The 12,781-nt window shown below is 48.9% G+C and overlaps 1 protein-coding gene across 1 annotated transcript in view; it reads right to left on the minus strand.

Annotated features, from left to right (window-relative positions):
* Positions 1-362, minus strand: part of LOC112547214 (adhesion G protein-coupled receptor E3-like) — a 57,787-nt gene extending 57,425 nt beyond the window's left edge. The window contains exons 1-2 of the mRNA XM_075902281.1: positions 322-362; positions 87-131 (exon numbers count right to left, since the gene is read on the minus strand). Of these exons, the coding sequence (XP_075758396.1) occupies positions 87-114 (28 nt within the window). The 5' untranslated portion in view covers positions 115-131; positions 322-362. The remainder of the gene's footprint in view (positions 1-86; positions 132-321) is intronic.
* Between the last annotated feature and the right edge of the window lie 12,419 nt (positions 363-12,781).

Genomic DNA, 12,781 nt, shown 5'->3' on the forward strand with positions numbered 1-12,781 from the left:
CAAAGACAAGCCCCTGCCCTGGGTTGCTTATTTTTTTGGTAACCCCCCTTACTGTAAGAAAATAACTCAATTCAATTCAGACTTACCCAGGAGGTGGGTGATAAGCTGCCCCATGGTGTCACTGCCTTGTGCTATGAGGCAAGAAAGCAGCACCAGTTTATCCTGCTGGGATCTCTCACAGGAAGTTTGAGTGACACAGTTTTTACCATGGTATCTTATCTCAGTACCTTATCTCAGCTGTGTCAGTCAAGACACTGCACCTCCCCTACACAGGATAGGCTCTAGGCTTCTAGAGAACATTTATTCTGAGGGTAAACCTACCTCTAGTGGTGCTGCCACTGGGGGAGCTGAAAGTAGCAATAACCAATACCACATGCATGGTTTCCATCAGCAGCCTCCTTTCCCCCAGCTCCCTTCTCTATAAAAAGTGTTCCAACTCCCCACCCACTTCCCTGCAATCTAACAGAAGTAAAGTAACAGGGGAAATTACACTCCTTGCTTTTCAGGAACTGAAACTGGCTAATAATAGTTGTGGGACACAAAGGCTTTAAACAACTTCCTAAATAGTTCTTGGAAGCAAAACTCTCCCACTACAGCTCTACAGCCAACTTCTCTGCTAGCAGAGCACCACCAAAATCAGAACCCCATCCATTTTAAGGCCATTTAAGCTCAAGGTTTATCAACCAAATCTGTCCAAGTTGCTTGGACACTCCACAAACTCACCAAAGCGAAGCAAAACTTCCAACTGGAGCATCTACCTGGCCACAGCTCCCAAGACTTCCTACTTAGTGTCCCAGCTCCAGGACCCTGCCCCTTTCCGCAGCTTTTCTCCACCCATCATCAGCCCCTTTCCCGCAGCTCTTAATAGAGAACACAGGTTCCTTTCTCAGCTGCATGTGATTAGTGACCAAGGCTGGCTGGACTCCAGACTCTGGCCTTTAAAGGAGCAGGTGTCCCCTCCCATTACAGACCATTGTGATCTTCTAGGCTGACCTGCATCCTGCAGTCCTGCTTCCTCTAGGTTGTCTGCCTGCTGTGTAACTCCTAATTGGCCAAGGTTGCAAGCCTTTTTACAGAGGCCCCCGCCTGCAAGCAGGATCAGGGCAACCCTTAAGAATTTAAAGTGATAGATCATCATTTTCTAGTAGTGGTCTCACCAAAGGCCGTATATATTCCCTGCATATACATCGTAGGATCATGTTCACCCACTTAGCTACAGCACCATGGGGGGGTTGCATATTTTGAAAATGACCACACCATCGCTGGGAACTACAGGAGGCTCAGTCCCCAAACTGGGCACTCCCCTCCCCCAAGACACCCCATCCCTAAGCAGGGACAATCTGAACATTGTCATCTTGGCTATTGAGTGTTAAAATGGGAAGAGGAAGTCCTGAGCCAAGCAAAATACCATCTGAGTAGGAGCAGATTCACAGGTTCCCAGGCCAGCAGGGACAAATGTGACCATCTCGTCTGACCCCCGGGATCACAGAGTCCTGAGAACCTCCCCAGAATCATTCCTTAAGAAGATCCTTTAGAAAAGCCTCCAATCTCAGTTTAAAATGGTCAGTGACAGAGACTCCAGTGGACCCTTGGCAAGCTGTGCTTCTGGTTAACTTTCAAAAATACCTTCCTTCCAGTCTGAATTTGTCTAGCTTCAGCTTCTTGCCTTTGGCTCAGGTTAGCCCTTGCTCTGGTCAATTGAAGAGCTCCTTATTAAATATTTCTCCCCCATGTAGACCCTGCCAGGCTGTAATCAAGTCACCCCTTGCCTGTCTCTTTGTTCAGCTAGTGTTGTTGTTAGTGCTAAGGAAAGGGCTAGGTTGGATATTAAGAACAACTATTTCCCTAGGAGGGTGGGGAAGCACTGGGATGGGTTCCCTAGGGAGGGGGTGGAATCTCCATCCCTAGAGGTTTTTAAGTCCCAGCTTCACAAAGCCCTGGTTGGGATATTTAGTTGGGTTTGCTCTTGCTTTGAGCTGGGGGTCAGATGAGATGACTTCCTCAGGTTTTTTCCAACCGTAGGATTCTAGGATTCTAAGCCAGGCCTACACGAGATAAAGATCTGGCCAAGGGAGAGGGGGAGGGCCAGGGGTGGTGTGGGAATAAGTCACATGGTGGGGAGTAAACACATGGCCATGCCCACTCCCTGTATCCTCCCTTTCCAGTTGCCCCTGGATCTGGCCTTCCTGGTTTCCATACGTCTCTCCAAACTTAATGGCTACGTCTAGACTGGCATGATTTTCCACAAATGCTTTTAACGGAAAAGTTTTTCTGTTAAAAGCATTTGCGGAAAAGAGCATCTAGATTGGCACGGACGCTTTTCCGCAAAATCACGTTTTGTGGAAGAGCGTCCGTGCCAATCTAGACGCACTTTTAGGCAAGAAAGCCCTGATCGCCATTTTCGCGATCGGGGCTTTTTTGCGCTAAACAATACCGCGTTGTCTACACTGGCCCTCTTGCGCAAAAGCATTTGCACAAGAGGGCTTTTGCCCGAATGGGAGCAGCATAGCATTTCCGCAAGAACACTGACAATCTTACATGAGATCATCAGTGCTCTTGCAGAAATTCAAATGGCCAGTGTAGACAGCTGGCAAATTTTTCCACAAAAGCAGCTGCTTTTGTGGAAAAACTTGCCGGTCTAGACGTAGCCATTGAATGGGTATAATTTTTTGGACAATGACTACCATTAAATTTTAGCAGTAGTTTGGGGATAGTGGTCCCTCTACTGAGCTGGGGCTGGGGCTGGGAATGAGGGGCGGATGTAACTCTATCTCCCCCCATCTCTGGAACCAGTGAGCTGGGGCTGGAAAGAAGGTGAGGGCAGGTGTCTTCCCCTGGCACATCAGCTACAGAGCTGAGGTGGGGAGGAGAGCTGTCTCTCCCCAGCAGCTGTAGCCCTCCATATCCCAAATTTCCCTCATCCCCTCTTCTCACCCCATTTCTTCCCCACCTCACCCCACTGCCCCCTCCCACCTACCTTCTATTTCTCTCAAGGACACCATCTCACCTTCCACATGTGTCTTCTCCAGGGTCCAGGCACCTCATTAGTGGAGCCACACCTGCACGGCGCCACTAACGAGGTGGGCAGCTCTTCATCTGCTTTCGTGTGGCTGTAGAGGGAATTATGGGTGGACTGCCTGAATGGAGCTCGTGGACCAGAGGCCACAATCTGAGAACCAATGGCCTAGATAGTGCTTGGTCCTGCCATGGGTGCAGGGGACCGGACTGGATGATCTACTGAGATACCTTCCTGCTCTACGATTGATGCCTATAACAAATACTCCATTAGCCTCCAGCATTTCTGCTTGGGTCCAAGGCAGCAAAGAACATGTTAGAATCACAGAGCTGGAGGAGACCTCAGGAGGTCATCAAGTCCAGCCCCCTGCCCAAGGCAGGACCAATCCCAACTAAATCAGTCCAGCCAGCGCTTTGTCAAGCCGAGACAAAGGATGGAGACTCCCTAGGGAACCCATCCCAGTACTTCCCCACCCTCCTAGTGAAATTTTTTTCCCTAATATCTAACCTAGACCTCCCCCATTGTAACTTGAGTCTATTGTCCATTTTGGTTGCTCTCTGCTGGACCCCCTCCAATGGGTCCACATCTTTTCTATAGTGGGGGCCCTAGAACAGAAATGAGGTTTACTGGAGCGGTCGACAAAGGCTTCCCTTGTCGATCGTGGCACATCTAGACTGACCTGCTGTGCCGGATCAGCTGATCACTGGCACAGCACCTCAGCCGTTTTTATTTTCATGAAGTGGGGATTATTTAAATCCCTGCTTCTTTGCCTATGCCGAATAAACTATTTTACACAGCTCTGTCGACGGAGCCATGTAGTCTAGACATAGCCCAAGGTAGGACCAATCCCAATTAAATCAACCCAGCCAGGGCTTAGTCAAGCCAAGACTTGAAAACCTCTAGGGATGGAGATTCCACACCCTCCCTAGGGAACCCATCCCAGGGAAATAGTTTTTCCTAATATCCAACCTAGACCTTTCCCACTGTAACTTCAGATCATTGTCCATTTTGGTCGCTCTTCCAATGCATCCACATCCTTTCTATAGTGGGGGCCCCAGAACTGGACACAATACTCCAGATGCAATGCGGTTGTTTGTCTGCTCTGGCCCATGGTTTGTCCTCTCCCCTCCTCTTTTTCTGACTACAGCCTAGAGAATCTCTATCAATGGATTCTCCTCTAAGAGAAGTCTCCATCCGGTTTATGTGCATCTCCGCACCAATCGGCTTTCCCCCATCTCTTAGTTTAAAAACTGCTCTGCGGCCTTTTTAATGTTTAGTGCCAGCAATATGGTTCCACCCTGGTTTAGGTGGAGCCCATCCTTCCTGTATAGGCTTCCCCTCTCCCAAAAGTGTCCCCAGTTCCTAATAAATCCAAACCCCTCTTCCCTACACCATCGTCTCATCCACGCATTGAGACTCTGAAGCTCTGCCTGCCTACTGAGCATGGAACTGGAAGCATTTCTGAGAATGCCACCATAGAGGTCCTGGATTTCAGTCTCTTTCCTAGCAACCTAAATTTGGCCTCCAGGACATCTCTCCTACCCTTCCCTATGTCATTGGTACCTACATGTACCACGACCACCGGCTCTTCCCCAGCATTACACATAAGTCTATCTAGATGCCTCGAGGGATCTGCAACCTTCGCACCAGGCAGGCAAGTGACCATACGGTTCTCCCGGTCATCACAAACCCAACTATCTATGTTTCTAACGATCGAATCACCCACTACTAACACCTGCCTCTTCCTAACAACTGGCATTCCCTCCCCCTCAGAGGTATCCTCAGTGCGAGAGGATACTGCAACATCCTCTGGAAGGAGGGTCCCAACTACGGGATGGTTTCCCTCTGTTCCCTTGGAATGCTCTGTTCCCTTGAGACTTTCATCCTCTTTAAGAGCATTGGGGCTCTCAGACTGCAGGTGGGACAGAACTACAGTGTCCTGGAAAGTCTCATCAACATATCTCTCTAACTCCTTTAGCTCCTCCAGTTCAGCCACCCTGGCTGAATGTTCAAAGCATGGCCCAGCCATCAACTTCTTCAGCAAGGTCTTAGTTGAGACACTTGGCCTGTTCCTGGCTGAGTTCAAAAGCTTTGGATACACAGGTCACCCTGCTGCCAGGTGTCAGCTGTGAAACGGGCCAGACTCAGTTTTCTAGATGTTCCTTCTAAAGCAGTGGTGGGCAAATGTTTGGGACTCAAGGCCACAACTTGGTATGGAAATCGTGTGATGGGTCAGGAATGCTCACGAAATTGAAAGGAGAAGGATGGGAGGGCTCTGGCTGAAGGCGCAGACTCTGGGATGGGGTGGAGGTGAGGAATTTGGGGTGAGGGTGCTTCAGGCTGGTATCAAAGGTTTGGAGAGGAGGACTGGGGTGGTGGTTTTAACCTGGGGGAGAGTCAGCAGCATGTCCCCACTTCAGCCTTTATATAGAGGCATGGTCAAGTGGTTCTGTGCACTGCCCCTGCAGCTCCCATTGGTTGCGGTTTCCAGCTAACGGGAGCTGCCGAGCTGATGCCCAGGGTGGGGGCAGCTTGTGGAGCCCCCTGGCAGCTCCTATGCATAAGAGCCAGAGGAGGGACATACTGCTGCTTCCGGCAGCCACATGGAGCCTCTGAATGTGCAGAGCGGAGAAAGCCCCTGATCCCAGTTCCTGGCTGGAGTGGGGCAAGTCTCTGACCTTTCTCCCCAGTGGAGTTCAAGGGCTGGACCAGGTCACCAGGTCTATGGACCACAGGCCATAGATCCCCCCATTCTAAAGACTTACCTCCCCTCATTTTAAGCTCCCTACCCAGAATCCCAGGAAACCCTCTAGCCCACCTAAGGCACCATTGACAGGAAATATTGCCCCTCGCCAGGGATTTAAGACAAAAGGTTCACTAGGAGGGGGACACAAGAGACTGAACTTGGGAAACCAGGAATTCATAAATCCACAAATCCTGCAAAGTGACTCCCACTCCCTTCAAGTGGCCTTAACAACAGTGTCCCACCTTAGCCACTTCCTTCTTCCCCATTGGCACCCTGTGGTCACGGTTTGGGGGGGGGGTCAAAGGAATCTGGCAGACCTGCGCCACACCATCTCTATTGCTTCTCCCAGCTCCGATAATTTAAATCAGAGGGGGGAGGCTTTTTTGGGGGTCGCTGACCCTCAGAAAAATCAGTCATGGGCCACATACAAGTGAGAAGCAATAAAAACCTGAAAAAAAAAAAAAACTCCTCACTATCCCAAAAACCCCCTCATAGATGTGGCCTCCTACTGAGAAGCTGGCAAGGGGGAAAGACATTCATCTCCCTACCCTCCAGCTCCCCCTCAGAGCGGAGAGGTTCTCAGAAGAGAGGGAACCCGACATTTCTTCTGAACTTAGCTGCTGTAAGGTCTCTCCCTGCTCTGCTATGTTATGACCCTCACTTCCGGCCCTGCATGAAGGCGAGGTCATGGGGCAGGGTTAGGGCTCTCACAGTCTGTGTTCGCAGTACTAGGCCTCAGATGACCTGAGGTAAATGCATCACAGCAGACCTTGTGCTCTGCTGCTAATGGATGACTGTGGAGACCAAGAACCTTAGCGGGGAGAAAAAGGGACACGCTAGGGGGGAGAAGAGTCCTTCTGTTCAGCTCTCCGTGCAGCTCCGCAGCATCAACATTTCATTGGTGCAGCCTTATCTCCCTGCCAGAGCTCAGCTCCCCTCTTGGGTTTCTTGCCTCAGCCCCTTCTTATCGCCCTGATGCTGGATGGTGACACATCTTGTAAAAAAAAGAAACTTCCCTCTTTGAAGCCACAAGTCCGGGTGCGAAGAGGCCAATGCATAAAAACCAAGAAACAACCACGAGGGGCGGGGGCGGGGCGGGGGGCTGATAGTTTGTCTACACTGCAACCAGGAAGTGTTACTGCAGCAATTCTGGACATACCTGAGCCGGTGCTGGAATTGTACCGGATCACACTGACTTACCCTTCTGGCATCTTGGGGGAACCATAATGACACCTGGCGATGCTTCCATTGCAGCTCACACACTCCAACCCCTCCTGCTCTGTAGCAGTTTTATCTAGCAAGATCCCTTCTAGGTGGAGTCACAATAGCTGTGATGTCCTGTCAGCTTGGGCAGCTGCCGTTCAGAAAGACACCCTGGCTCCTGGGCAAGCAGCAGAGAGTCACCTGCTCCTCCAGCGAGCTGCTGTGGGGCTGCAATCCCGTGTCCTCAACTCCAGCATGTGTAAGTGGGGGATGGTCCTGCTATTGTGGGGAACATATCCGGCTTCTATATGACCCCAGTGAATAGGCTGGTGAAAGGCTCCGAGTCTCCACACCACTTCCTTTACCCAGAGGCCTCCCTGGCCTAGAGTCCTTCCCGTCCATTCTCCTGTGACAGAGCCCTTGTTACCCCGGCAAGGCTGGGCTCAAAGCAAGAGGAGGTTACTCACCTTGCTGCAGTCACAAAGGCTCTTTGAGATGTGTGTCTCTGTGGGTGCTCCACTATAGATGCTGGGTGGTCCCAGCAATGCAGATCAGCATTTTCACGAGCAGTGGTCAGCTGGACTGCGCATTCGCGGCACGCGCCTTACGCCGTTCGCGCCTTGTGACCTCTCACCTTTCTGATGTCAAGTTGACTCGTGCAATGCATGGTACTGGCTCCTGGTCCGACCACTACATGGGACTGTTGTCCCCCTGAATCTTTGTTCATCAACATGTCATCATGCTGCTGTATGCTGAAAAAAGTTGGATGTAGGTAAACTTGAAATACCCGAGACACAAGCGCTGTGTCAGTGCAGTCTTGATGCTTCCTTAGTCACCAGCAATGAAGGTCTAGCATGGTCACCCACTAATGAGGATGATTGGATAAATATCAAAGAAACAACCTGCAGAACTGCTGTCGAGATCCCCACTTTCCAAAAACACAGGCACAAAAACTAGTTTGATGACAAGGACAGAGATGCCCAAGCACACCTGGTGTGTATCAATGATAAAGAGAATTCCTCCATGACTTTAAAGCATTCTATGATGGGCTGAGTGCAGTCTATGGGCTACTCCTTGCTGGCTGTTCACCAGTGCGCTCTGCTGATGGCCTCACTTTGATCACAGTTAGTGCTAAAATCCTTGACCGCTGGGCTGAACTTTTCCACAAAGTATTGAACCAGACCTCAACTTCTGACAGCAGCGTTCTTGAAGAGATTCCTCAGTGGGCTAATGATTTACAGCGGGACGTACCACCCACTCTTGATGAGGTACAAAAAGCTGTTAAACAGCTGAAATCTGGAAAAGCACCTGACAGTGATGCAATTCCATCAGAAATTTACAAAACTGCTAGTGGCCAGCTGATGTACCATCTCACCCATTTATTTAGCACAATTTGGGAGAAGGAGTTAGTCCCCCAGGACTTCAAAGATGCCCTGATTGTACATATATATAAGAGGAAAGGTGACCGTGCGTGTTGTGATGGGCATCTCTCCGTTCTCTATAGCTGGTAAGATCCTGGCCTGTGTTCTTTACAATCAGCTGTTGCTACATGTGTTTAAAAATGGAATTATTCCTGAAAGCCAGTGCGGATTTCGTGCCGGTTGAGGCACTGCCAATATCATATTTACATCCAGACAGATGCAAGAGAAATGTAGAGAGCAACATCAGGACCTCGATGTGATTTTCATCAATTTGACCAAGGTGTTTGACATGGTCAACAGAACCGGGTTCTGGAAAATACTTGGACGAATTGGTTGTCCTGAAAAATGTATCCACATTTTTTGGTCTCTCCACGATGTCATGCTTGGTCGCAGCCTTGACAATGGAGACACATCAGCACCTTTTCAAATATCAAACGGTACAAAGCAAGGATGTGTCTTTGCTTCTCTCCTGTTCAACATCTACTTTTCAATGATGCTGTTAGTTGCTTTTGAGGACTGCACGTTGGGCATACATATTCAGTTCCAAAAGATGGCAGTATTTTCAAACTCTGGAGACTCTAGGCTCACATTAAAGTGGTTACTACAACTATTTGTGACCTTCTGTTTGCCGATGACTGTGCATTGCTGGCTCATTCAGTGAAGGATGCACAGGAGCTTTTTGATCACTTTGTTACTTCTGCTCACCGTTTTGGACTCACAGTGAGCCTCAAGAAGACAGAAGTTATGCCTCAGCCTGTCTGGAAGAGCCCAAGACTCCAGTGGTTACTGCTGCTGGTACAGTCCTTAAGGCTGTCGACAAGTTCTGCTACCTGAGAAGTGTATTGTCCTCTAGCATAAATGTGGATCATGATGTATCTACTCGACTAGCCAAAGCCAGCGCTGCCTTTGGAAAACTGACCAAAAGCCTATGGAATGTCCATGGTATTAAACTCCATGCCAAGATAGAGGTTTATCAGGCAGTTGTTCTGAATGTCCTGCTGTATAGCTTGGAGTCATGTACAATATATCTTTGTCATGTTTTGAAGCTCGATCAGTTCCATATGCATCGTCTGAGGAAGATTGCCCATGTGAACTGGTGGGACAAAATTCCTAACACGGAGGTTCTTAAGCTGTGTGGTGACATGGGCAAGGAAGCATTGCTTACAAACAGGGCTCACCAAACCATGGTGAGCCCCACTTGTCAGCCGCGCTGTCCGGCGATCTGCGCATGCGCCAATATGTTCTGTGCATGCGCAGATCTCCCGAACCTGCTTTGGAGAGGGTCCAGTGGAGGGCAACCAAAATGATTAGGGGGCTGGAGCACATGACTTATGAGGAGAGGCCGAGGGATTTGGGTCTGTTTAGTCTGCAGAAGAGAAGAGTGAGGGGGGATTTGAGAGCAGCCTTCAACTTCCTGAAGGGAGGTTCCCAAGAGGATGGAGAGAGGCTGTTCTCAGTAGTGACAGATGGCAGAACAAGGAGCAATGGTCTCAAGTTTGGGTGGGAGAGGTCCGTGTTGGATATTATGAAAAACTCTTTCACTAGGAGGGTGGTGAAGCACTGTAATGGGTTACCTAGGGAAGTAGTGGAGTCTCCATCCCTAGAGGTGTTTAAGTCTCCGCTTGACAAAGCCCTGACCGGGTTGATTTATTTGGGATTTGTCCTGCCTAGAGCAGGGGGCTGGACTTGAGGACCTTCTAAGGTCTCTTCCAGTTCTATGGTTCAAAAAAAAAAAAAAAGCAGCTGCTTTTGCAGAAAAACTTGCCAGCTGTCTACACTGGCCACTTGAATTTCTGCAAGAACATTGACGATCTCATGTAAGATTGTCAGTGTTCTTGCGGAAATGCTATGCTGCTCCCATTCGGGCAAAAGCCCTCTTACACAAATGCTTTTGTGCAAGAGGGCCAGTGTAGAGAGCTGAAAACTGTTTTGCGCAAAAGAGCCCCAATTGCGAAAATGGCGATCGGGGCTTTCTTGCGCAAAACTGCGTCTAGATTGGCACGGATGCTTTTCCGCAAAAAATGCTTTTGCGGAAAAGCATCCATGCCAATCTAGACGCTCTTTTCTGCAAATGCTTTTAAAAGTTAAAAGTATTTGTGGAAAATCATGCCAGTCTAGATGTAGCCATGGAGATCAGGAGAAATCCCGGATTATTGGAAAAAGTCAACTGTAGTGCCCATCTTTAAAAAAGGGAAGTACAATTCAGGGAACAACAGACCAGCCAGCCTTACCTCAGTCCCCAGAAAAATCATGGAGGGGATCCTCAAGGAATCTATTTGGAAGCACTTGGAAGAGGGGAAAATGATTGGGAATAGTCAACATGCTTTCATGAAGGGTAAATCGTGCCTGACCAATCTGATTAGCTTCTATGATGAGGTGGTAACTGGCTCTGTCAATATGGGAAAGTCAGTGAATGTGATATAACTTGACTTTAGCAAAGCTTTTGGTATGCTGTCCCACAATATTCTTGCCAGCAAGTTAAGGGAATGTGGATTTCATAAATGGACTGTAAGACAGATAGAAAGCTGGCTAGACTGTTGGGCCCAACAGGTAGTGATCAATGGCTCGATGTCAGATTGGCAGTTAGTTTCTAGCGGAGTGCCCCAAGGTTCTGATCTTGGACTGGTTTTGTTCAACATCTTTATTAATGACGTGGATGAGGTAATGGATTGCACCCTCAGCAACTTTGCAGATGACACTAGCTTAGTCTCCACCTATCCCATCCTAGGGTATCCTATACACAAGGCTAAGCAGAAACCTCTGCTGATCAGTATGGGAGACATAAATCTGCACCCCCACACACACACTCCTCCATGGCACCCCAGAACTACACCCATGGTAGAACCTTCCTACAACTCCCACCCCTTACCACACATCTACAGGACAGCCCGCTCGAGCAACACCCAATTCCTACAACTATCCCTCCTGGTCCCTACTTCATTCCCTACTACAAATCTCATGACCCCCCAGACCTCCACTCCCCAGCCTACAACCCTCCTGGTGCTTGTGACTGAGTTCCTAGAAGGCCGCACTGAGATTGCTCAATCAAGGTAAACTGCAAGAAATAGGGCAGAAAATCCCCCAAACTGGTGGCTATTTCTAATACTCAGATTAACCAAGCCAGCAACAAAATGCTTCTACAAATAACTTACTGGTTACCCAGAAGCCAAAACACAGTTCCCTTAAAGCAACCCAGCCTTGGACTTCCACCCAGGCAGCCAAGTGAAATATGACAAGGATTGCTAACAATCTTGTTCATCATATAAAAAGTCCTACTAGTCCCAAAGGGTTAGACACATTACCCACCAGGTCAATTACTATTTCAGATAGAATCGTAGAAGACCAGAACTGGAAGGGACCTCAAGAAGTCATCGAGTCCAGTCCTTTGCCATCACAGCAGGACCAAGCACTGTCTAGATCAGTGGTTCTCAAACTTTTTGGCCTGTGGACCACCTGGCTCAATGAAAATCTTTCCAAGGCCCACCAGTTGTTAATGGAAAGTGACCGTTAATTGCATAATTATGCCTGAGACATTTTGCTAGTGCTGCAGCTAGAGAGAATGGTTTAATTTAAATTATTAAGCAGATTAACTTTCTCATGTTAGTTATTCAAACTTCATTTTAAATAAAGTAAAATATTAGTTTATGTCCAACAAAAAAGGATTCAATGTTTTCTTTATTTATGGCAGGGATGGGGAACACTTTTTGAGTCGGGGTGGAGCTCAAACCATGGGCCACCTGGAAGGCAGCTGGGGATCACTAACGGTCAGGGGATCAAAGTTTGGGTATGTCTACACTAGAGCGCTATTTCGAATTAACTTAATTTGAAATAGTTAATTCGTATTAAGCTAGTGTGAAATAACGCATCTATACACAAAAACTATTTCGTAATAGTGTTTTGCTGTTTTGCAATAGTGTGTCCACACTGAGTAGACTCCGAACCTAAGTTAAGGTTGCCCGGAACTAGTGCTGGCAGGGCATCAAGTTAGACTTAGGGTGTGGTGCTGCTGCATGAGGCTAACTGAGCTCCGTGCTTAAAGTTACCCTACCCCCGCCCCGGGCAGACAGTTCTCAGGGTTCCCCGCTTGCTTATCTATCTCGATGAGGGACAGCAAAGCAGTCCTGTCTTGGAGTGCCTGCACTCGGGACACCACAGCACTCGGCCACATGGAGCCAGAGCTGCCCCGGGCACGCCAGTGCCTCTTGTGGGGTTGTTGCTATCAGGCAGGCTGTACTTGCTGCAAGCTGCAATCCAGGGGGTCCACCGGGGGGCTGTCAGGATCCAGGAGGCCCTGAGGGAAAGCGTCCACCCCGAGGAGCCCTCAGAACCTCCCCAGTCCTCCCCACCAGGGACTCGTGCCCCATTCCTCCCTCACATCCTTCCACTTACCCATCC

The sequence above is a fragment of the Pelodiscus sinensis genome, chromosome 19 (assembly GCF_049634645.1).
Source record: "Pelodiscus sinensis isolate JC-2024 chromosome 19, ASM4963464v1, whole genome shotgun sequence".
NCBI lineage: Eukaryota > Metazoa > Chordata > Testudines > Trionychidae > Pelodiscus > Pelodiscus sinensis.